Source organism: Lynx canadensis, chromosome D3 (genome assembly GCF_007474595.2).
Source record: "Lynx canadensis isolate LIC74 chromosome D3, mLynCan4.pri.v2, whole genome shotgun sequence".
Lineage (NCBI taxonomy): Eukaryota > Metazoa > Chordata > Mammalia > Carnivora > Felidae > Lynx > Lynx canadensis.
The window spans coordinates 92,140,924-92,165,918 of NC_044314.2; the positions used below are offsets into that span (position 1 = coordinate 92,140,924).

The 24,995-nt window shown below is 59.2% G+C and overlaps 1 protein-coding gene across 1 annotated transcript in view; it reads left to right on the forward strand.

The window, feature by feature from the left end:
• The window catches only part of ADGRD1 (adhesion G protein-coupled receptor D1), a gene marked incomplete at its 5' end in the record, with an annotated part of 110,733 nt that overhangs the window by 37,744 nt on the left and 47,994 nt on the right, over positions 1-24,995 (forward strand). Inside the window, one exon of the mRNA XM_032595353.1 lies at positions 771-912. Within this exon, the coding sequence (XP_032451244.1) occupies positions 771-912 (142 nt within the window). The remainder of the gene's footprint in view (positions 1-770; positions 913-24,995) is intronic.

Genomic DNA, 24,995 nt, shown 5'->3' on the forward strand with positions numbered 1-24,995 from the left:
TCTCTTCCCTCCTGATTGAACCACTTCCAGGGCACCTCCTTCAGGGCCGATGTGTAGCCGAGAGAACCGAGGGTCTCTGACCCAGCATTTTCCATCTGAATCTTGTCATATCTCTTTGGACTTTCCCGTGGGTCATGTGCCCACCTCTGCACAGTCACCATGGCCTGAGGGAGGCAGTGCCCTGGGTGGTTCAGGCCTGGGCAGCAGGGCTCACTCCTGAGCCGATGGAGTCAGCAGCAGGGCACATTGGCTGCGAGGGGGGCAGGGGGTGGTCACCTGGAGGAAACGGAGGGCCCTTAACGAACGCACGCCGGGCGGCAAGACCACAGGTGCCCGCCACGCTACCATCGATCCCATCTTTTTATAAACTGGGAGGTTAAAGTTCAGATAGGTAAGTCACTTACCCAGGGTCACACAGCTGAGTCAGTGGGATTGCCGAGATGCAAACCCAGAGCTTTGTCCTTTCCATCCGTCACGCTCCCTGGGCCACATCTTCTTCCAGCAGACTCTCTGTGAGGTCACCTGGGGTGTCGGCCTCCAGCCTCGCAGAGCAGGTCCTGGATGACGGGACTCTCCCTGCAACATGGTAGTGCCCGCTTGTAGGTCTCCTCTGCGGGTCCTGGTGGGTACCGAGCGAGACCAGTCAAAGCTCCCCACAAGAAAGATTTCAGTCTCCAAAGTTTCGGCCCTAACGTTGAATTCTGAGCCAGGTTCTAGCTGCGTCCCCTCCCCCTTTTCTGTTCTGTAATGATTTTCCATTTCCTTCCAAGGATTGCTGAGGCAGCAAATTACAAAACCTACCCGCTGTCTGCAGCCAGCTACCTGATTTCCCTGGAGGTGTCCCCACCGCCGACGCTGTCCCAGAACTTGTCAGGATCTCCTCTCGTCACGGTCCAGCTCAGGCACAGACTGGTGAGTGAAAGTGAATCCGCTCTCCCTTCCGGTCTTTGATCTTGCACTGAGGAGACTGGGTTGTCTGTGGGGCCACAGAGAGACTCTCAGGTGGCCCTGGTGCTGGCCCACGCTGGCGTTTTCCTCTCCCGAGAGCTCCTTTCCTGAGACTATTTCTGGGAAGTCCCTCAGTGGTCACACGGTGTAGACCCTGGGGAAAAAGGCCTTTGGGACCAGACGTAGCTTTCGTAGATGTGTGTGGATGGATGTTTCTGATTTACAGTAAACGTTCTTCTAGGGGCACCTGGGGGGGCTCAGTCGTTTGAACATCTGACTTCAGCTCAGGTCACGAGCTCACAGTTGGTGAGATCAAGCCCGACATTGGGCTCTGTGCTGTTAGCGTGGAGCCTGCTTGGGATCTTCTGTCCTCACCGTGCACCTTCCCCGCGTATGCACATGTGCTCATGCACGCTCTCTCTCTCTCTGTCTCTCTCTCTTAAAAATTAACATTAAAGGGGCGCCTGGGTGGCGCAGTCGGTTAAGCGTCCGACTTCAGCCAGGTCACGATCTCGCGGTCCGTGAGTTCGAGCCCCGCGTCGGGCTCTGGGCTGATGGCTCAGAGCCTGGAGACTGTTTCCGATTCTGTGTCTCCCTCTCTCTCTGCCCCTCCCCCGTTCATGCTCTGTCTCTCTCTGTCCCAAAAATAAATAAAAAACCTTGAAAAAAAAATTAAAAAAAAAAATTAACATTAAAAACAAAGTCGTTCTTGGAGGAGGGGGATGTGTGTCTTGGTGGTGCCATCAGTGTGTTCTCCGTGGGAACCACGCTTTGGAGCTGAGGGCGGGGGGGCCGTTTCTGCGTGGTTTTGAGTGATGAGTTCTTGGTCCCGCTGTGTCGTAACTGGGACTCCGTCGCATTCTCTTCCCTGCTGTCAGTGGGTACGAATGGCAGGTGCGATGGGACACACATGTGCTCTGTCCTTTAAACAGCACGAGCTTGTCTCGTGCCGGGATGTGTCCCGAGATTCGGTGTTGATTCAACACCCAGGCGGCGTGATTTTAAGGAATTTATTTCAGAACTCACCATATGTTCAGTCGTTTGCACTCGCGCTGAAGACATTTCCTTCCAGCATTTTCTACACCATCCTGTCCCATCCTGTTCCACCAACCTTAACTGAGGACTTACTGTGTGCCGACCGCTGTGTCCCAGGCCTCTCCTGTCCGTCCCCTCCCTCTGCACCCACAGTCCTGACCTCGGAATGCCCCGGTACCCAGCCTCTCTCTCTTTTTCAAACAATCACGAACCATTAAGAGAATTTTAAACTGTGGTAAAATAGACATAATCTAAAACTTGCCGTCTTACCCATTTCTAACTTACACAGTCTATGGCATTAGCACGTGGACGCTGTTGTGCCACCCCCATCCGTCCCCAGACGCTGCCACCTTCCCAAAATGACATCTGCCCTCACGGACGCTACCCCCTCCCCCAGCCCCCAGCGCCCACCACCTGCTCTCTGTCACCGTGAATTGACTCCTCTAGGGACCTCACGTAAGTAGAGTCCTGCACTGTCTGTCCTTCTGGGACTGGTTTATTCCATCTGGTGTCGTGTCCTCAAGGTCCATCTACGTGGAAGCACGTGTCAGAAGTTCCTCCTTTAAGGCTGAAGCGCACTCCCGTTTTCCTGTACGTAAAACATGCATTTTCTGCGACCCCACATTTTGTTTACCCGGCCACCCACCGATGGACACTTGGGGTGCTCCCCCTCCTGTCGGCAAGATGCCGAGCATGTGGGTGTGCAGGTACCTCCTCCAGACCCTGCTGTGGTCCTGGGTGTGCGCCCAGCAAGTGTCCTAGAGCGATGCCGTGCCTCTGCGCGCTCTGTCCTGAAGCCTCTCTTCCAGCTGTGCAAACTTCTCCAGGTGTCCAGAGGTCTCTGGCTCACGGAGCGCAGGGCCCTTTCCAGCGTCCACTGTCTCCGATGTGTGGACAGTGTTGGGTCCCGTCGATGCCCGTGGCCCCTCGACCCCCTCATTGGCTTCCAGGACGTGTCCTCTTGGGGGGCCGCCCCCGTGCCCCTGGCCCGTCCCCGCTGCATCACCTCCTCTAACTCCTTGCACAGGTGTCCCTGTCACACGACCACGTAAGTGTTTACCTGTCCGAATCCACAGAAACGCTGACGTGTCAGTGTCGCCACATACAGAGGTCACTGAAGACCCAAACCTACGTGGCCCCCGTGGCCTCAGCACAAAGCGTCTGTTCCGGTGGGTTTCCCAACTGTGGGTGCCCAGCAGGGCGTTTCCTCTGGGCCTGCCACTCCTCTGTACTCCTGGCTTCTGCCCGGTGCCACCCTTCCCTCCGTCTGCGCCTGAACCTTGGTGCCAGCCTGGGTTGCTGTCTCTGGTCCCCACCCAGGACCCGTCATCCCCTCATTCCCTTGGCTCAGAGCCCTTGTTCCTCCTTAGTTCTGCTGGGCCAGGGGCTTCCCCACTGCCCCCGTTGCCGCCTCCCCCCGCATGCCCAGACTGACCTTCCAGAAGCCCAGACCACGTGAGCCCACCCACCTGGCTGGCATCTTCTGTGACTCAGGTTTCTCTGAGGAAGAATCTAAACTCTGGGCCTCGGGGACAGATCTCTGGCCGAGCGTCCCAGTCCGGCTTTCTGCGTGAAGCCTTCCCTCCAGCGAAACGGGAGAACGGTGGCTCCCAGCTTTGCTCAGGGCGGCGGCTCGGTGCGCGCTGAACATCACCACCCCCACCTTCCCCCCCCCCACCGCGTGAGCAGCTCTGTCCCCCAGCTGTCCTGTCGTCAGCACACGTTCGCACGACTCCTTCCAAGGAGAGGATACTGGTCCCTGGGACGGAGGTCCCCCCGCTGCCACCGCGGGAATTCCGCCACCATGCAGAGGGAAGAGCTCCGAGGCTCAGCGGCCTTGGAGGTTTGGTCCGCACGAGGGGGGCGCGTCTTTAGTGTTCCCGCGGTGAGGGTGTCACAGTGTGGCCCGGAGACAGCGCCAGCCTGCAATTGAGAGCGTGCAAATGTAGAGAAGGCTTCTTTCTCAGGACTCTGGGGCCGTCGTGGGGTTGAGGTTGAGGCTGCCCTGTGGAGGCGGAGGCCGGGAGTCACGGCCGGCGGGCGTCGGGGCCCAGACTGGGCCTGGGGCTGAGGGACCCCGGGCTGAAGCCAGGGCAGCAGACCCAGCAGGAGGGCCAGGGACCTGCCTGTGGCGGGGGGGGGGGGGGGGCGACGGGGAAGACACGGGGCTCGAGTGCTGGGCTCTGTGGTGTCCAGACACCCAGTGAGTTCACACGGGCACACACAGCACATGCATGGATGTACATAGAGCCAGAAAACACACACACCCACACCCATGCCTAGTACACACACAGACACACATATCCACATCAAGTACACACACACGCACATCCATACTTAGCACACATGGACACAGTACACGCCCCATACCCAGCACGTGCACACACACACACACACACCCCTCTATTGTGTGGTCAGGCAGGCGTGAGCCCCGGAACTGGCAAGGGGGGGAGGTGAATCTGTTCCACTTATCAGGGCTCCTTCCTCCTCACAGGCCCTCTCTGAGCAGGGCCACCCCGGGGTCCGCCACCCTCGGGACCCCGCACCTCTGCCTGCTCTCCCACCCACACAGCCCCAGCCCTCCTGCCTTCCCCTCTTTCAGAACGGGGCCGCCCCATGTCGACCCCACACGACCTTCCTCACAGCGCCACGGGCTGTGGGCGGTAAACCGAGTTACTGCACATTGTTAGATTGTGGTGCTTACTGTTGGCGTTTTCCCGAGGGGGGGGCACCATCTATGGGACCCTGGCTCCCTCACCTCTGGCCTCACCCCTTCCGGGGAGCACCCTCCCCCGCGATGCCGCCTGGTGCAAACTGTGCTTTTGGAGGGTGGCTCGTTCCAGGGTTTTCCCAAGGAGACTTTCCAGCCAACGAGACAAAACCTGAAACTTTTCCAGGGGTCCGCTGGCCCCGCGAGTGGGTATTTCTACCCCACCAGTTCTTCTGCACTGTTCTGCCTTCTGCTTATTTCCTGACGCGTGGACGCCTGCGTTAAAAGGGATAATCTCATTGTTTCCTTAGGAAACCAACTTGGGTCAGTTCCTTCTCTGAAACAGAGCCCAAACAGAGCCTGCTGGTATTGAGGAGTTTTGCTTTGAGACCCCCACGCGTATTCCGGTCCCGGGTGGGCCTGTGGGCGGGACCGGGTCGGATGGATGAGGCAGCCGGGGTGGCCGGGCTCTGTGTCCTGTTCAGCATCGTGTGGCCGGCCGAGCCTTGAGCACGTGTGCGCGTCGGGAGTCCGGCATCCAGGTGCCGTTGCAGTGTTTGCTTCTTTCCGGTAGTCCAGAGTCCCACCCCTGTGCTTTGGCCCAAGCCGCTGTGCCGATCCACGGCCGCTGTGCCACTTCTGTGCCCGTCCCCACTACGCGGATTCTCGGCCGCTGCGCCAGTCCTGGCCGTGCCGATCACAGCCACTGGCGGCCTCTGCCGATGCGGTGTCCCGTCTGACTCCGGGGAGCCTGCTGAGCGAACACAGCTCGGACAGCTCGGAACGCTCGGCCGGGCAGCCGGTTAGAGGCTGTTGAGGGGGACGCGAGCGCGAGCAGATGCACCCGCCCTGAGATGTCCCTGAGGGCCCCGGCCCGAAGGGAGCGCTGCGGTCTTCTGACTAAACTAAACGTGGGTCAGAGATGTCGGCGTTCCCGCCAGTTAAAATCGCTCACGGCATCTGACGTGGATTGTAATTTGCAGCTCAGGATTGAACCCTCACCTTTCCCTGGTCAATGAAGGCGAACCTTTGCTGTCCCCGGAAGGTGGCCAGGCCAGCGAGACGTAGATTCTTCGGGCGCTGTGAAAATTAGAAAACCCGGATGAGCGTTTCAAAGAGCTAGGTGTCGTCAGCTTTGAGTGCTGTTGTCTGAAATTCACTCATCAAACGGGCTTTCACTTTGACTGTGCGTCCCCAGGACAGGCCGTGGGTCAGGATTGTCCTGACGCTTGGAGGGGATCGAGTCTGATGACGAGATCCATGAGGTTCCAGCAGCAGGACTCTGAGAACAGGTGCAAAGGGAGGGTCTGCCCCTCTGTGCATTCTGACCTCACCCCCGGCTGAGCCTTGGGCACGGAGGGAGCACACACTGGCCCCAGCTCCCCACGGCAGCTGGCGAGGAAGCCCAGGCAGGACGGCGGGGGCTCAGAGGTCTGGTCAGTGCCTGCCGTCCCGGTGTGTGGCCATCAGAAGGCCCCTGCAGAGTTGGCTCGGCGTGGCGGTCCAGGTGGCCGTGAAAGGTGTCCATCAGGAAGCCACTGCAGGTAATCACGAGGGCGTGTTAGTTCTCCAAGACACTCGTGTGCTCACACGTTCGCTTGTTCGCTTGTTCCGCAGACACTGGATCCGTGATGTGGACCAAGCGACTCGCCTCTCTGTGCCTCTGTTTTGTCGTGTGTAGTAATACACGCGGGGGTGATAAGACATCCACGGGGTCAGTTAGCTCTTCCTGCTCCGTCTGGGTCTTCTGTGCAGAAACGGAGGCCAGCCGTGGCTAACTTTAGCAAGCAGAGTTTTCCAGAAGGACACCTGCTAGCACACAGGACTTGGGGGGAGGGGTCTCAGCCCAGGGGCCCTGCCCTGCTTTTGTCACCTCAGCCCTGTGAGGTGAGTGGGCGCTGCCCTGTGCTCTGCGCCTGTGGCCCCGACCCAAATGCAGAGCCCCAGGAGGGAGAGCGAGAGGCTGTCAGTGGTCCTGGGGGTCGCGTGCCTGCCCCGGGGCAGAAGGTGGCAGGGAAGCAGGCGTCGCTCCCCCAGGAGCACACGTGTGGTGCTGTCGGCCCAGTGGTGGTGGGCAGGCGGGCGGGAGGAGCACACGCCAGTGCCGACGCCCCCGTGCACTTGACCCCTGCCCCATCTGGGTGTCAGACGCAGCTCCGCAGGCTGAGGACCACGCGTCCAGAAGCGTGACCGGTGCCAGTGCCGAATGAACAGACTCTCCGAGTTGCCTTAAAAAACAAGGAGGAGAGTTTTATTGGCGCTCAGGTGAGGCACGCCGCCCGGGCCTCATGACCTGCAGAGAGGAGAGCGCTCCGGGGCCGGGCCGGGCCGCGGGGCCGCGTGTACTTCCTGCTGCATCAGGAGTGCCGAATCGTGGCCGAGGACGTTCCCGAAAATCACGTTTGTCTTGTGCGTTGGCTCGTGCGAGGCTGCAGGCTTCAGAGGTGCCGGAAGGTAGGGAGGTCTCTCCTCTTCGGTGTCAAGTGTCTCCCGTAGGTTATTTGCTCCCGAAGCAGACGTGCAGGGCGTGTTCGGGGCAGAGGCTGAGCCCGGGCTCTGGAGCCTGACGTCTGCCCGTGGTCAAGGCGGAGCTTCTCTGGGCGCCCGGTCCCCAGCGTGCAGCGTCTGGGGGCCTTCACCCCGGCGTCCAGACCCATCGGAGCCCCAGAGACGCCCGGGGCCGGTGGACGGAGCTGGTCTCCCAGGCGCTGGGCCTGGCGGCCTCAGGAGTTGGTGCCCCCAGGGGCTGCGGCTGTGACCGTGGGAACGTGGCGCTGGGGCCGTTGCCTTGGTCCTGTGGTTCCATGGGGCATCGCCACAACTTGTGGTTTTGTGAAAAGAAGCCACGAATCTGGATTTTAAATTATATCTCTGCGTTTGTACCGTTGGCACTTAATTCGGATTTGCTTTTCACGTTGTTGACTGAAATATACCTGTGGGTTCAAGTTCAGCTAGTAGGTCACCACTTTACAAGCTCTATTTTGTTTTTTTTTTTTTTTTTAGCTTTTGATTTGAAGTGATTTTAAACTTCCAGAAAAACTGCAAAACAGTAGCGTTTCCAGGTACCACTCACCCACGCCCCCTCCCGCTGCTGTTTTAAGTACGATCTCTGAAGCCTGGAAGGGAGCGCTGATGGTGCGTCGCTGCAGACAGGCGGTGGTTCTGTCCGTTCACCTGCTGGGGCTCGTTTCCGCGGCGGGTCCGGCTCTCGGCAGCTCCTCCAGCCCGTGGCGGACGTGCGGCTTCTTTGTCTCCGTGACCTTTTTGCTTCGCACGGTTAGTTTGCGGGGCGTCCCTCACTTTGGGGACGGTCCGATGTTTTCTCGGGATGCACACCTGAGGGTCATGCAGACCTTTGGGGTTATGCGCCTTTGACGAGAAAACCACAAAAGCGAGATCAAGCTTTTCTTCCTGTGTCTCGTCAGCCTCTGTTAGTTTCCTGTGGCGGCTGGAACAGCAGAGGCGTATTCTCTCCCGGTTCTGGAGGCTCAGAGTCCAGGTCCGGGTGTGGTGGGGGGTCCACGTCCACGTGTGTGGGGGGGGTCCCGGTCCAGGTGTGTGGGGGTCCAGGTGCAGGTGTGGTGGGGCCGGCCCCTCCCCAGGCCTCCCCTCGGCCCACAGATGCCGCCTTCCCACCGTGCCCTCAGAGGTCGTGCCCTGTGTGTGTGTGGGCGGCCTGCTCTCTGCGTCTTACAAGGACAGCAGTCGGAGGGGACGGGGCCTCCCTGCACCTCGTCACCTCTGTGGGGCGCTGCCTCCCCACAGAGCCCCATCCTGCGGTGCCGGGGGCCAGGAGTCCCTTCCGTGGGTTTGGGGACACACAGGCAGCGAAGGGTGTCACCTGCTGTTCCTGGTGACGTCCCCTGCGACTGCCTGGTCCGGGTGGCGTCTGCCAGGTTTATCCCCCGTCAGCTCACCGTTGTTCCATTTGCGAATTTTGAGTGTCCTGTGGAGGAGAGCACAAAACCCCACAGCTGCGCTTTGTCTCCTCGTATCTCACCGTGAATTTTATCTCCCGTTGGCGGCTACTGCCTGTAAAAAGTAGTGCTGTACCGTTTGCCTAAAGGCGATTTCCCGTTTCTGTCATTGCTTCTACATTTGTTAAGTAGAGTTCTGTTATGAGAGCAGCTTGCTATTTATGGGCCCAATCACTTATTTATATTGATATGACTCACAGATGTTTATTTTATTCTGTAGGTTATAATCCAGTGATGATCCCAGCCCTGACCATCCGGAGCTTTCTTCAGTTGGCTCCTGGGTCCCTTTGATATGCCATCCTGGATCTCGAGTCTTTCCTTACCGTTAGAGGTGTTCTAGGCTCGCGGAAGCAACCTGTTCTCCAGGGAGCCCTGCTTTATCTTACTGGGGACTGGTGTTTAAACACCAGGGTCTGGGTGCCGGGGGCGCTCACGTCTGCCGGGGTGCCACTGCTGCTCGAGGCCCTGAGCGGACAGAGCCGGGAAGTGTGCGAACGCACGCACAAGCAGACTCGCGCCCGGCGTACGCATCTACATGCACGCGTCTGTACGTGTGGTGTTGAGACACGAGTTCCTCCTGACAGCTGTTTCCAACCTGACACCCAGGGGTCGTTTGGGCTTTTCTACATCCGGGTCCTCCTTTTCCCGAGTTAGAAACCTGGCTGTCGTGATTCTCGGTGTCTTCTCGTATTTGTTCAAGCCGGGTGCATAATTCTGGAATTGCTCAACCCTTCCCCTGTGGGAAGCAGTCGTACTAACTGGAGGACGGTCTTTGTCCTCTTTGTCGTTAGCCGTGTGCCGTGCGGTTCTCGTTGTTTGTCAGAGCGAGCCGGGCTGGTTTTCTTCCCTTCAGAGTGGCTTCGTGATTCCTTTGTGACACACTTAGATCCGCCTCTGCTTGTTTGCCTTGCGCGATGGGTGTGCCCCCCTTGTGGCGATCTTAGGGGCTGACTTATTTGGAGCGTGTGGACGTGGCCCCGCAGGGTCCTGAGGTGAGATGTGTACAGGCAGGTGCCCGGGGGCTCCACTGTGGGGCTTTATTCAGCCATCCGGGGCTTGTCGGGCTCCTCTGCTGCGCGTGGGCGTTTGCGCTGTCACCCACCTTTGTCGTTACAAACGATCTGTTGCAGTGAGTGACCTTGTTCTGCACCTTCCTCTGGGGAGTTCGTGTCTACGTGGAAGCGGTCTCTCCCAGGCCTGCCTCTGCCCTCCCTCGTGCTGGCCCTCTGCCAGTGTCCGGGGGCCGTGGAGTGACAGACTGTGGAGAGAGGGAGACGCTTGGGCCCTGCCAGTGTGCTGAGTCTGAGAATGAGCGCTCCGGCCCGATTCTGTCCTTTACCTCTCTTGAGATCTCTCTTGAGATCTTGGGTGTTTAATTCATCTTTGAAGATGCGACGCTGTGAGCCGTGAGCCACAGCTAATGAGGAGTGGATTTGACAGATTAGGTACCTCACTATGGTTTGGGGAGTGGCAAAGCCAGATGAGAGTGAATCCCTGCCCATGGTGGTGAGGGGGGAGGGGGAGGCGGGGAAGCAACAGGTGTAGGAAGCTCTGCGGGGCCGTCTGAGTCCAGACTCCGTGTGACCCGGGTCCCTGTGGACAGCGGTGGGAGGCGTGACCCAGGTCCCGGTGAGGGCGCTGGGAAGTGTGACCCGGGTCCTGGTGACGGTGCTGGGCGGTATGACCCAGGTCCCCGTGGACGGCGGTGGGAGGTGTGACCCGGGTCCCCGTGGATGGCGCCGGGAGGTGTGACCCGGGTCCCCGTGGACGGCGGTGGGAGGTGTGACCCGGGTCCCCGTGGACGGCGCCGGGAGGTGTGACCTGGGTCCCCGTGGACGGCGCCGGGAGGTGTGACCTGGGTCCCCGTGGACGGCGCCGGGAGGTGTGACCCGGGTCCCCGTGGACGGCGCTGGGAGGTGGTTTTGAGGGAAGTTGGAAGTCACCAGGGCTTCAGATGGAAGGTACTGTTGACGTGCTTTTTTGGGAACACATTCTGTTTTCCGTGAAGGACATCCTTTCGGCTTCTAGATGCAAGAAGCTAAGGACAGAGTGTTTGGAGAGGCATCTCTTTGTTGTAGAAGGCGTTGCTGTCTTTCAGTGGCCCTTGATGTCTTCTTGCTACACACAGTAGCATCCTGCTGGGCCCAGAAGACAGTGAGAGCATGGGGTGTGTGGTTGGGGGGGGGCACAGACACTTCCAGAGTCTCTGAAGCAGCTTGCGTTCCGGGTCTGCTGGTCTTGATCGGGCGCCCAGTGCAGTAGTGCTGGATGGTGGCTGGAAGTCTGCGTTCGTGTCTTCTGTGAAGTCGGAAGGTGCCAGTTTCAAAACCAGAGAAAAAGAAAGGGTAGATTAAAATGCAGTCCCTGTTTTAATGGTTGGTTACTGCAGTTATTTTTAAAAGAGAAAGGTTTTGAGCAAAGACTCTCGTCTTGAGGAGAGGCGGAGAGGAATTTTTATCATACCCAGAGAGGGTGGTAATTGAGGCTTGTCTTCGCCAGGCATTCTCTAGGGTTTTGGGGCTTTTTCTTTTGAAGGTTGCTTTTGCATTTCTGAGGATGTTTTTGGAGGCAGGCTTTTCTGAATTAAAGCGATACGTCTGATGGGAAGCATTTCTCGAGGAGGCCTTCACCAGCGCGCCGTGTGGGGCGAGCTCAGAAGAAACACAGGGTGCAGGTGGTCTCCCCGACTCTGCCGGGGGAAGTGTGGGGTTTGGCCGGCAGCTTTTCTGTTGCGGCAACGGGGCCAAGGCCTGGGGCCCAGGGTTGAGGCGCAGAGTGGAGTGTGGGCTCGGACGGGTCTCCAAGGGATGGTGGAGGCAGGCCGGGCCTAGAGCTGTCCTGGGGGCCCCTTAGCGGACGCCTCCTTCCCCCTCTCCCCCCGCTGCCCCCACCGCGGCATTGAGTCTGTTACCCTGGGCGCTGGTCGCCATCGGTTTCTCTGCTCATGAACCCAGTCGGTGTTCAGAACCCGGGCTCTGGAATGTGCACAGTGAGAACGTGTGTCGCGGGCATGCCTGGGGCCGGGGCTGCCTTGTCTCGGGGCTCCATCACGGCCTTGGGCCTGTTCAGTTCCCCCCGGGGCACTGACTGGTTTTCTTAAGCTTCCCTCCTGAGCCTGGCAGAAGTCTCCTCTCCCCAAAGTGCCTGCCTTACTGCCTGGGGGGGCACGTTGGTCACTGAGAGCCAGCACACCTGTATCTCGTCGACAAGGGCTGATCAGTGCCAGGCCCCAGGCGATCGGGCCCCCAAGTGACGCCAAGCCCCCGGCACTCACGTCTCCACGGGCACAGTGAGGCGCAGACACACGGGGGCACAGAGCTTCGGCCCCCTGCTGTTCGCTGGTCTTTCAGGCAGGAATCTCCCGACTCCCGCGGCATCCGCCACTTTCGCTCCCCATCACACTGAGGAGCTGCTTCTTGTCAGGGCGTCCCCGCCGCGGCGCTGTTGTTGCGGGCCGTCCTGTGCGTTCGGGGTGCTGGGCGGCATCCCGGGCCTCTACCCTTGCGATGCCCGGAGCGCCCCAGTCCTGCTCACTGCTGCGTCACTGCCTGCTGTATGAACGCGTGTAGCACTCTGTGCATGGTTTGGCTCTCCTGGTTTAGGCTGTGGAAGAGTCACTTCTTTGTGATTCTTAAACTACGACCATCAGAACCAGATGTAAGAGAAGCGCAGGCAAGTGGGCTTGATTCCGGTCTGAGGCGTGAACCCTCCCGGTGGGTTGTAGTGTGCAGCCGTGACTTCTCTCGGATTCGTTGTGAGAAAGGCGCTCCCTTGTCTTCTTATGGTCACTTTTTTTTTTTTTTAATTTTTTTTTTTCAACATTTATTTATTTTTGGGACAGAGAGAGACAGAGCATGAACGGGGGAGGGGCAGAGAGAGAGGGAGACACAGAATCGGAAACAGGCTCCAGGCTCCGAGCCATCAGCCCAGAGCCCGACGCGGGGCTCGAACTCACGGACCGCGAGATCGTGACCTGGCTGAAGTCGGACGCCCAACCGACTGCGCCACCCAGGCGCCCCTTATGGTCACTTTTTGGTGCACTAGGGACCTAGAATATTCCTGCCTTGCAGACTATAGTGAAAACCACGGTGCCCACATATGGCTGTTTGAAAGCACAGCACGCATACATGTATGAACGTACACACACACCTGCACACACGTACATGAACACAAACACATAGGCACGCACACAGGCACACCCATGCACACACGCATGCAGGCACATGTATGTGCACACACATGCACGCAAGGCACATACACGTAGGCGCACACATGCACATATGTTCATGCAGGCACACACGGGACACATACACACGAGCGTGCACACACGCACACATACATGTGCACGCAAGCAGGCACATTTGTGTCCTTACTGACTTCCAAGTCCTGTCTGCCTGTGACATCATCTACTAGCCTCGTTTGTTATTTTGACTGTTTTGGCCATGTGCCAGCCCAAACGTGTCTTTCGTCAGGTGTGTCCACTGCTTCTCCAGAAGAGGGGTGTGCTGGTTTCCTATTGCTGCTGCAACAAATTACCACCAGGCAAGGGTTTGAAACAACACGGCCTTACTGTCCTGCAGTCGGGAGGTCAGACTCCCGAGCTCGGTCTCATGGGGCTAACCCAGTGTCAGCAGGTCTGCGCTCCTTCTGGAGGCTCCAGAGGACGATCTGTTTCTTGCCTTTTGCTGCTTCTAGAGGCACTGCTAAGCGTCTCTTCCTGACCCGACTTCCGTAGGCGTGCCTGCCTCTCTGACGGGACCCTCCTGCCTCCCTCCTGAAGGGGCCCCGCTGGAGCCTCCAGGATAACCTTCCCATCTCGAGATCTTTAGCTTAAGTCCATCTGCAAAGGCCCTCCTGCCGTGTAAAGAGCATCCTCGGGTGCTGGGTATCTCTGGGGGATTCGGATGCTGCACATCAGCAGGAAGCCCCTTCCAGCTCCGCGGCATCCAGATCCCTGGAGGAGATGCTCGGACGCCTCGGCGTGCACAGCCACCACTGCGGGGCGGCACCGTCCCTCCTGGGAGCCGCTGCCTCCAGCCCTCCTCGCTCTGGCTGATTTGACCGGACGTGGAGACAGACAGATGCTTGCTGCTCATCGTCCCTCGGCCGCTGAGGCCGTGCTGATGCGGACACTGTCCAGCCGTGCATCGGGGCTGGGGCGCAAGGTGTCCTTCTACGTCACAAGGAACAAGTAGCCTGCTTGCTTCTGTGGGACGGCAAGGCGTCTCCCCTGGCTGGTGTGGCCACGGGTGGCTGCTGGACGGTTCGCCGCGCGACACCTGTGGCGTGTCGCCGTGAGGCTGCGAAGGAACAGAACCCGTCCCTTAGACGAGCTGGAGTTCGCCGAACACAGGGGGTCCGTTGCCTCAAGTGAAGCCGGTGATCGTGTGGTTCAGGGACCGGCGCGGCCCCCGGGCCCCTGGCGTCTTGTATGGCGTCCTAACTGCTGCCGTCCTCCCATGAGGCACCGCAGGTGGCACGGGGACGCAGGAGACGCGCTCGGTCCCCGCGCTGCTCCGTCCGCACCCGGGGATGAGCGCAGGGCAGGGCCTCGTCCCTGCCTGCAGCGCCGCGTGCGGTTGGTATGCTGTGCCTCGGGCAGCTGGGCTGGCCTGGGTCACGGCGTTCCCTTCAAGAAAATGGCTAAGGTTCATGCTGCCTTTGCTCCTTTCTAGCTCATCCTCTGGCCCCGCTGCCTCGTGCCACAGTGTCGCTGTGTCCAGGTCTCTGACGGCAGGGCCAGTGAGAGCTCGAGACTGTCGTTCCCATTGGGCCCGGCCTGTTTTCTTCCAGGGTCTGAGCCCGGGGCCCTGGCGGGTGTTCAGGGGTCGGTGGAGACTGTGAGCAGCGCTGTTTTGACTTGTCCTTGAGATGCCCCGCCCCACAACTTGCACATAAGTAGCTACATCACACACATGTTCTGCTCAGTTATCACCCCCCACCGCCTCCATGGTCCCACCTCTCACCTCCCCCACACCCAGCGCCTCCGTGGTCCCACCTCTCACCCTCCCACCCCCAGCACCTCCGTGGTCCCACCTCTCACCCTCCCCACACCCAGCGCCTCTGTGGTCCCACCTCTCACCACCCCCCTACCCCCAGCGCCTCCGTGGTCCCATCTCTCACCCCCCCACCCCCAGCGCTTCTGTGGTCCCACCTCTCACCCCCCCCACCCCCCAGCGCCTCCGTGGTCCCACCTCTCACCCCCCCCACCCCCCAGCGCCTCTGTGGTCCCACCTCTCACCCCCTCCCCCCAGCGCCTCTGTGGTCCCATCTCTCCCCCCCCCCCCCCCCCGCCCCTGTGGTCCCACCCCTCTCCCCCCCCCCACCCCCAGCGCCTCCGTGGTCTCACCTCTCACCCCCCCCACCCCCAGCGCCTCTGTGGTCCCACCTCTCACCCCCCCCACCCCCAGCGCCTCCGTGGTCCCACCTCCCCCCCCCCCCCCCCCCAGCGCCTCCGTGGTCCCACCTCTCACCTCCCCCCACCCCCCAGGGCCTCTGTGGTCTCACCTCTCACCCCCCCCCACCCCCCAGCGCCTCTGTGGTCCCACCTCTCACCATCCCCCCAACCCTGTCCCGCGGGACCCACAGTGCAAACGGCATCCGCTTGTCTCTCCAGGGCGGGGAAGTGGGGAGAAGGTCCAGCTCGGCCTGAGCCGAGCGTCTCCATGAAAACAGGCCACGTCTCAGCTAGTCGTCAGCGGGAAGTACTGAGATGAAAGCTGTCCGGAGGCCGCACTCACCGTGTCGGGGCAGAGAGAATCCCAAACAGGGAAACCATCGTCCTCGTCCCCAGCAGACGTTCCAGTGCAGGGGTGGCTAAGAACGTCCAGCCCTGGTGGGCTCCTGCTTTGTGCCGGCTGAGTGTGCTCCTACTGAGAACAGGGATGCACAAGCCGGCCCACCCATCCAACGGGGGCAGCTTGGCCCGGGAGAGAACATTCGTTTGGAGAAGGCTGCCTTTCCCCTGGGGCCCAGAGAGGTTTGCCTGCTTCCAAATCATGAAATCGTTGCAAACGTTTTAAAATTGGGAGATTCCACCTAAAAACTAGGACTTCTGTCTGTTTTCCCCCTGGGGTGACGGGGGATCTGGGAAGGGCTCCGGACTTCACATCTGAGCTGCCATCCACTGGGCTCTGAGGCCCTGGGGTGTTCAGGTCGCCTTCTGGGCCTGCGGGAACCCAAGTTTGACACCCGTGATGTGACTCTGCGTCCAGGGGAGGCTCTGTTGTGGCTCCGCTGGCTTCCCAGGGTAGGGGGACTCATCTGAGGGGGATCCGCAGGTGGTGGCTGATGGGACAGCCAGTAAGGAGGAGGGCAGCGTCACCACCGGCTCCCCTTTTCTCTCCCCCTCCTCCTTGCTCCTCCTCCTCCTGAACTGATACCACTCCTTGATAAGGGTCAAGTGTAAGCACTCGCGTCCTTAGACCCTGAGTTTTCAAGTATACGTGAGAACAAACGCGTCACCATTAAATAGAAGATGCTCACGTTTGTCTCAGTTGTGTGGACCCAACATTTTGCAGTACCCGGGGTGGGCAGCTGGCCCATGGGAAACAGTGTGCGAACCAGCAGGGTTTTGGAGGCGGGCAGCTCTGGAACAGCCCCAGGTGTAGCCCTGGACAGACTCTGTGATCTAGGGTGAGGCGCCCGCCCTCTGAGACTTGTCTGTGATAGGGGCTCGTGATGGTGGCGAGCATCCCAGCCCCAGGGGCAGCGGGAGGGACCGAGCACAGGGAACAGCACCGTGAAGCTGCGATGTCTCGTTCCCTCTGGAGCTGAGCTTGCAAAGCGGTGGCCCTTTGTGCCACGTCCAGCCCGAAGATGACCCGGAGTGTGTTTCGGACGGTTTGGAAGCAGTTGCCAATATTCAGTCAGGAGACTTTGACCTGAACATCTGACTTTCTGGTTTCTCTCCAGAAACCCGAGTTTCTGGTAGTGCCAGTCCTGCCGGAAGGCAGGATGGTTGGAGAGGAGAGGTGACTGTGCCCTGGGCCACCTGGAAGGGGCCATCATCCCAGCTGGCCGCCCCTGGGGTGACACGTGTCAGTGGTGTGACCGTTTCTCAGGAATGCCCTTGCATCGCTGGGGAGCAGGGCCTTCACAGAGCAGAGAAGATCAGGGGTGCTGGGCCCTGGGGGGACGAGGTTCAGGCTCAGGCCTTGGGAGGTGCCCAGAGGGAGCCATTCAGGACCCCGCGATCGCAAACAGCTTCGTCCTGCCGGGTAAGGGCTGGGCATTGGTCTGTAGCTGCAGCCCCTCCGGACAGAAGTCAGTCGGTGACAGCAGGAGGGGCCTTCCCATCTGGTCTGCACACCCTGGGGCACGGTATGAGGCCATAAATGGCTCCCTTGGTGCTTTATGGAAGGCCAGGGATCAGTGGGGGCAGGTTTGATGTGTAAACCAGTGTCCCTATCGACAGGGAACAGTGGTCTCGGCAGCGGCTGCTTTCCTTGGGACGTGACAACCCCCCCAGGCTTCCAGGGTGGGGCCCCAGGGACCGAGCCTCTTCCAGAACCTGGCCCCCTCCTCCAAGCCCAGGATGGCTCTGTACTTGTCACCTCGTGGCACTCATCGGGGTTGGGGCTGCAGGGCCTCCGTCAGCTCCCCTGGAGAAGGCTCCTGGGGCCTCTACGAGGTGTCTCTGCTGACGTCCCACCGGGCAGACCCTTTCACTCTGGACAACGGAGAACAGGTGTCCACCTGTCACGGACCTCTGTCCTGCTCCCACCTGGGCACATAGGGCTAGGCTGAAGGGGGGCAGCAGGGGCAGGAGACATCCAGGCCTGCAGCCTTTCTGGAGCATGAATGGGGTGTGGACGGTGTGTGGTTGGGGGCCTGGGTCATCTCTGAGTTCCCCTTCCCGGGGAGAGCGTTGCCTTTCAGCCCAGCCTGCAGCGGGCTGGCCGCGCTGGCGTCTTGAGCATGGGAACCCGGACCGTCCCCGGGGCTCGGCGGGGAGCCGCAGTGCGCCTTCCTGCGTGCTCAGCAGCTGCAGCTGTGCTGGGGCCCAGATGTGCCGAGGGGTGTGCCCGCCCTTCCTGGTTTGCACCCTCAGCCTCCGGGAGGAGCTGGGACCGGGTGGGGGCCCTTGGCGCATGGCCCGAGAGGGAGTTTCTGTGACCTGCGCTCCTTGGATTTGCAGGGTGGAGGGCTGAACCGGGCGCCGTCCCAGCTGACGCTCAGATCGGCAATTTATTCCACGATGATAATAGGTTGTTGATCCAGTAACTTTTTATAGTTCACATAAAAGGCTTTTGTTCTCTGAGAAACCATTCCTCATTTCTGGGCAGGACGGGATCTTTTTTAGATGTTGGCGTGGTCCTCCTGTGCACTGTGGGACAAACCCGCACTCGGGGCCGGGAGTGCGCCCTGGGCCCGTCCCGCCGGCGCGGGGCAGCGAGGCCTGCTGTCTGTGCTCCCCAGGCCGCCGGAGGGCCAGGCTTCTCCTCCTGAGCACTTCCTGGCGCTCAGAGATGCGGGGGATGCCGGCTGCCTTGTCAGACCCCAGGTCCTCGCTGAGGTCAGGCCAGGCCACGGCTTTCCCACGCGCAGAAAAGCAGCGAAGCAGAGGGAGGGGGCCCCGGGGTGGACGCAGGAGGAAACAAAGAGCGGGAGCACAGAGAAGCAGGCACCACCTCGAACCAGCCCCCTCCACCTTGTGTTAGCTGTGTGGCCCCGGGCTGGGCCCTTGGGGTCTCTGGTCTCGGCCTCCTCCTGTGTGCAGCGGACCGCCCTGCTGCTGGCAGGTCCACGTGAGGGCCGGCGGCTGACGGTGTGGGGCAGGTGCTGGGCGTGGCAGCTGGCGCTCGGCAGGGAGAGGCTCGCGGGCGCGGTGCCACCAGGCACGGCCCCGACTGCCCTGGGCCTCGCCCATCTGGTTCCTCCCTCGTCCGTACCCCACGCGCTTCCGCTGCATGACAGCGATGAACTTCTTTTCAACCTGCACACCCACTTTTCTAAGTAGCTGTGGGCAGAGATTCTGGGCGTGGGACGGTTGCCCCAGCATCTTCCAGCTGGCAGAGTGTGGCCTGAGTACCACCCGAAGTGGCCTCCTGCACTGGAGGTGCTCAGAGGAGCTGTCTCCTGGAGAATGCCGGCCCTGGGACTAGCTGAGCCACACGACATCCTCGTGAGCCACTACATGTGTGCCGCGTGGGGGCTGGAATACGGGGCCACCCGTGTGGTCCGTAGGGAAGGAGAGGGCGAGCCTGGTGCCTGCTCTGGGGGACACGTTTCGCTGGGTGGGACTGGCCTTGCGTCTCCTGGGGGCTGGTGGCGAGACGGAGAGCCCACCGGACCGGAGGGGGTAGTGGGGCAGTGGGAGGGACAGCGGGAGCCCGTCGGAACTGACCCCCTGAAGCCTGGAGAAGCGGGGTGGTTGCTTGGGGCTTGCAGCTGTCACCCTGGGTGGTCAGGAAGTCATCTTCGGACTTGTCTCTGTGGTCTGGTCCTTATGAAACCGGGCAAAAAGGCTTCTTTTGCAAGCATTTGGAGCATGTGTTACATGACGCGGTTCCAGGCGTTTGTGCAGGAGGCCGGGGACTCCGCGTGTCCCAGCTGGGCGTCATCTGCCCGCCAGTGGCCCACGACACAGCTGCGTCCCGTCCTTGAATGAGAACCAACAGCACCGCCAATGTGGCGGTCAGGCGGGACACGCTGGCGGCCTGTGTGGCTGGGAAGGGCTTTCGTCGGGTGGCCAGGTGTCCTGGCGCTGCTCACGCTGAAACGTGACCGGCGGCTTCCGGCCCAAATTTCCAGAGTCGCGAACCGCGCCTGTTTCCACGTTCACCCCCGGGGTTCAGCGGGAGGGACGGAGGCGGCCCGTCCTCCTGGGCCCTCACACCTGCCTGGGGTGAAGGGTTACACGGATCCACCCCAGGAAACAAGAACTCCGCATTCCTCTGATGGTGGATACTGGCAACCGGCCGTACCCCCGCATGCTGCCTTGCGTTTTCTGCTGTTTATTTGAAACAGAACTGGGGTGTTTGTGTTTACGTGGTAAATTTCCATCGAGAGTCCTCTCCGTAAACAATTAGGAATTCCAGTCCTGACGTAATTTTCTGGAGTGTTCGATATTTCTGACAGTGGCAGACATCTCTTCAGCCTTTCCTGACCCACAGGTGCCCATTCAAAGGCGGAGAGGGTGCTCTCCTGTCCGGGGCTGGACCCTGGATTGAAGCCCGGTGGGGAGGGGCTCAAGCCCCAGCCGGAGGGTGGTCCCACCTCTTCTGTCTTCGCCTCCTTAACATACGCGGTTTGTGTGGATGTTTCCTCCTCCAGCGACAGAAATCACAGCTTTTGTGGCCCCAGGAGCTCTGAGCAGAGGCCTCCAGACTCATCTGGGTCTGTCTATACGGCAGACCCCTTGATCAGATCAGGAAGGACACGCTGTCAGGAGAGAAGGGCCCTCAGGAGCAGAGCTGAGGGGTTGCTGCCCACACCACCAGCTGGAAAGGCTTTGCCCACAGGGTCACCAGAGCCCCAGGCCAGGAGCTCGCTCTCCGGGTCTGATGGCATCGAGCCCATGCCGCGGCCACTGGCTCAGGGGTCTGATGGAGGAGGAGGCCAGCGGGGCCATAGCAGCCTGAGGGTCCATTCCTGGGCAGGGTCTGGTCCAGGGCAGGGTCCGGTTCTGGGCCAAGTTGCCCGAGCTCCTGCCACCTGCCCCGAGAGGTCAGGGGCCACGGAGCAGCCATGGGTCACGCCACATTCCCGTCTCTGTGTCTTCTCGTGTCTCGAGATCGGCCCCGAGGCGAGCTCTTCCGTAGCCGGCACACCGTCCGGTGGGAGCTGGAGTGCTGTGTCCTGAGGGCAGAATCATTGCCCTTGGCCACCACCGTCACTGGCACTGCCTCCCCCCGGAGTCAGGGGGTGGCTGCCCGGGCTTCGGGTGAGGATGGCGAGGAGGCGGCCGTGTCGCCCAACCTGGTTCCCTCCCGCGGCGGGATCGGGCTTCTCTTTTCAAGGAGTGGTCGGGGGAGAAAAACACTGACTAGCTAGGACCTCGTGGTGAGGGGCGTCTGCGGAAAGAAGGGGAGAGAGCCAGGAGCCAAGGTCTCACTGAGCCAAGCGCGAGCGGTCCCCAGCCGCCGGAGCGACAGAGCGCTAGGACACGCGCTTCCTCGGCGGCTCCGTGGGCTGCACTGGAGAACACGGTGGTGCTGGCCACCGCGAGCAGGGCAGGGGCCACAGGGACTCTGAAGCCGCCAGGGGCCCCACCAGCCGCAGCGTGAGCCTCAGCGGCCGGACCTGCCGGTGGCCCAGCTGCGCCCACAGGATGGAGCGTGGCCCTCGTTCACGGCTCCTGACGCACGGGGGCTCTCCCGGCCCCGCTGTGCCGCGCTCAGGGCCAGCGGTCCCCGGGTCCACACGCAGCTGGGCGGGCTGGTCCCTCGGACCTGGGTCCCGGGCCTCTGCGCTGGTTTTCCAGGCCTCTCTCTGGGCCGTGGTGTCACTGCCTCCTCGGAGGACCTCTCACTGGGTCGCGCCTGCCCCAGGGTGGGGCGGGGTGTCACGGGGTATTTATGCCCCTGCGTGTTATAAAGGTTTTATTCATTTTGTCGCGACACCCTTCGTTGTTCGAGGCTGCTTAATTCTGCCAGTGTGCTCTGCCCCAGTGGGAAAGCGTGTCTTTAAATAAGAGCTTTTCCCTAGAAGCAGGCACAGTGGTTTGGAAAGGCTCTGACATGCTTTCGGTGCCCCGAGAATGACAGGCTTTCATTTCAGAAGTTACTGCCGCGTTCATACCCCAGGACCTTTGGCTTTTGGACAAACCAACCATTCCCTGTCTGCCTCGGTCAGGAGACCTCCTGCTTCCTTGTACCTGCTTGCGTCACTGTTTGTGTTCAGGTCAGTTTGGCCACTGAAACCTTGTCTTCCAGGATGGACGGTCAGCCGGATGATTATTTCCCTGTGGACATCCATCAGTTTTGAGTTTTGTATCCGTTAAGCAAATTTGTTCTGACGTTCCTGGTGGCCTCCTATGTGCATGATTCTTTGACTCTTCCTTGGAGGTGGTAGTAACACAGTTCATGCCTCCTTCATCAGCGAGTTAGACAATATCTTCAATACGTGTTCGTTTTGATCTGAGAGTCATGATTTCACCTTTGTGGAAAATTGTCTTTTAATGAGTGGGAAGATAATTTAAGGGAAAGACTGTAATTCCTCTGTTAGAAAAGGAGTTTTTTTCATGCGTGTTGAACGTCCAGGAAAATTTGGATTAAACTGTTTTACTTATGAACTTGTAAAATAGAGCGGCAAACGGGAAAATCTAGCGTCTCTGGTCTCCACGGTTCTAGAACGCACATTGTGAGTTCGACATTCTTCCCTTCTTCTCTAAGTTAAATTGCTCACCTTTCAGGGAAAATAGCATCACTTTTAATGTGGTTTATGGATGAGTTCAAGATCGAAAACACAATTTGTTATTATTAGCAGCCACAGAACCAGGTTGTAAAATAGATCAGAATTATATAACCTTTCCAGCCCACACCATTATCTACACAGAAATAAAAATATTACTCTCCTTGGTGTGGCCCCTCGGGGCATACCTATAATTGCAGTTTCCTGATTATCTGCAAATCCCGCAGCTAAAGGTTTATATTGAGATTTCTGCTTCGTAGCTTGTGTTATGAAAACAATAAATTTTCCCCCCCAGTTGAGGACAGCTGATAGACACGGAAACGGCATTTACTGTTTTGATTGTCAGCCCTTATTTTCACACATACGTTAGAGGGCAAACTATAGTTTATAATCCAGGAAGATTTTCTTGCTGTAGAAAAAAAACCCAGACATGTGCCATTGGAAAGAAGAACCAGTGAGGATGATGAATTTAGGGACCACGGTCCTTCTACACTTACAAAGAACGCGTTCACGAAACTTGGGCCAGCCACATGGGAGTCCTGGGTCTGCTGGCCGCACAATTCAGGGGCAGGAGGGAAAGGCGGAGATCCATATGGGAGCGACCAGCAGATCATTACTGAAGCCGTGTTTTAAGTTCTGAGTCTTTCTTTTCTTCCATCACAGCACGGATGACAGTAAAATTAAGTTTGCAGAACATTTTTGAAAAATTCAAACCAGGTGTCTAGGGAGAAGTAACTTATAACCCAAATATTCCATGAGCAAGAGGCGTCTGGGAAGAAAAATAACACAGAAAGAGGTCTAGAAGCAAAAGCTGACCGCTTTGATGTGGGTGGAGGGTGGAATCTGACACCGGGGGCGGGGGGCTGTGGCCGGACCCTCCCCGGATGATGGATAATCGCTTCCCTTGTTTTGGCCCAGACCACACAGGAGACACTGTGCTTCACAGTGAGAACACAGCGTACCCCTCGGGATGCAAACGTGGGTGTTCACCGAGCCACCGGGGCCCCAGGAGGCGGGAGGAAGCCCCACGAAGGAGCGGGGTCCTGGGTCTGTTGTGTATCTGGGTGTGCTGCGTTGTCTGCGTGGGACTCTCCGTTGGTGACAGATAGTGGAGACTCGAGGTGCTGGGGAGGCAGGGGAGGGTGATCCCCAACGAGAGTAGCATTGTCCACGATGATGGGAACAACACTCGGTGACCCGCGGTCCCCTTCGCTGGCCGACCGAGGAACCCCACGTTCCTGTGCAGAATGCGGCTCATCAACACGGGGCCTAAATACAGGAAGCCCTGCTTAGTGGGTCGGTACCTTCACCTCCCGCAAGCCTGTGTTTCCTCCGGCTGGCAAAGTGATGCGGTGGAACCCTTTTAAAACCTTTTATTTCGGGATGAGGACAGATTCACAGGAAGTTGCAGAGGTAGAAGAAAGAGGTCAGTGGAGCCCGCGCCTGGTCTCCGCCGTGGTTACTTACGGACGACGGAACTGATTGTGCAGCTGCAGAGCCGGGGTGGACGTCGGCACGCGCTGTGGGTGTAGACGGTTGTTTTAAGTCAGGTGTGGGCTCCCGGAACCCCCGCGGTCACCAGGATGCCCACCTGTTTTACCCCCGCCCCAGCTCCTGGCAGCCGGGGGTCTGTCCTTCGTCTTTATAATCCCGTCCTTCTGAGAGAGGAATAATGAGAATTGCACCGTGGGGCACCTTTTGAGCTTGGTGGCTTCTCTCTCTCAGCCGAACGGGAGGCCTGTCCTGGTCACTGCTGCTTTGGGCTCGCGCCTTCTCGAGGCGGGTGGTCGCGCGTCGTGGCGGGCCCCAGTGCGCCCGGCACTCACCCGGTACAGAATGTTCTGGTTGTTCCCAGGTGCTGGCTCTCAGAAGAAGGCCACTGTAAACAATCGTGCACAGGCTTTTCTGAGGAAACGGCTTGTATTTCTGTGGGATAAATGCCCAGGCGTTTTGTGGGGTCACAGGGGAAGCATTCTTCATATTTTTCAACACTTCCGGACGATGTCCCGGAGCGGCCGTCCCCATCCACGCTCCCAGCCGCTAGGTGTGAGCAGCAGCTCAGCGTCCGCGCCCTCGTCAGCATCTGACACGGTCACCACCTTCTCTCTCCGTTGCCCTCATGGTGGGTCTTCATTGCCTGGCGGTAGCGTTGCTGACGTCTCCTCTGGGGCCTGCTGCCCGTACGTGCTCGTCAGTGCAGCGTCTCCTTGTGCCCCGCGTTCGCTTTCTAACTGGATTCTGCGGAGTTTGTGTAGCTGAGTTGTGAGAGTTCTTTACATGTTCTAGACCGCACGCCTGCGTCACACGTGTGGTTCGTGAACGTTTCCTGCTAGCTTGTGTTGCTGTCCTCTTCAAGGGCTATTTCACAGAGCTGAGGTTGTTAATTTTTAGGAAGTCCAATTTACTGATTTTTTTATATTCAGTTTTTTTAATGTTTGTTCATTTTTGAGAGAGAGAAAGACAGAGCATGAGTGGGGGAGGGACAGACAGAGAGGGAGACACAGAACCCGAAGCAGGCGCCAGGCTCCGAGCGGTCAGCACAGAGCCCGACGTGGGGCTTGAACTCGTGAACTGTGAGATCATGACCTGAGCCGAAGTCAGACATTTAACCCACTGAGCCACCCAGGCGCCCCAGGACATGTTTTTATAACTCATTTTCTTTCTACAATTAACCCCGTGTGTTTGGGCAGTCATGTTATTTATTTCATGCTCCTGAGCACGTGCAGAATGTATTTTTAGAAGCGCTGCCACGGGAGTAGATGGCACCTGATGTTAATAAGGAGCCTATTTTCTAATGGGAGGAAATGATGCAAGAAAATTGAGGAAAACTGACGATCCCGCACAGAAAAGAGATTTTTGCAATTTATGTGAATTTGTCTTAATTCAGATGAATCCCAGTGTGTTTTCCACCCTCCTCTCTTGGACCAGAAGGGAGAGGGCCGTGAGGGCTGGAGCCAGGGGGGGCCTGG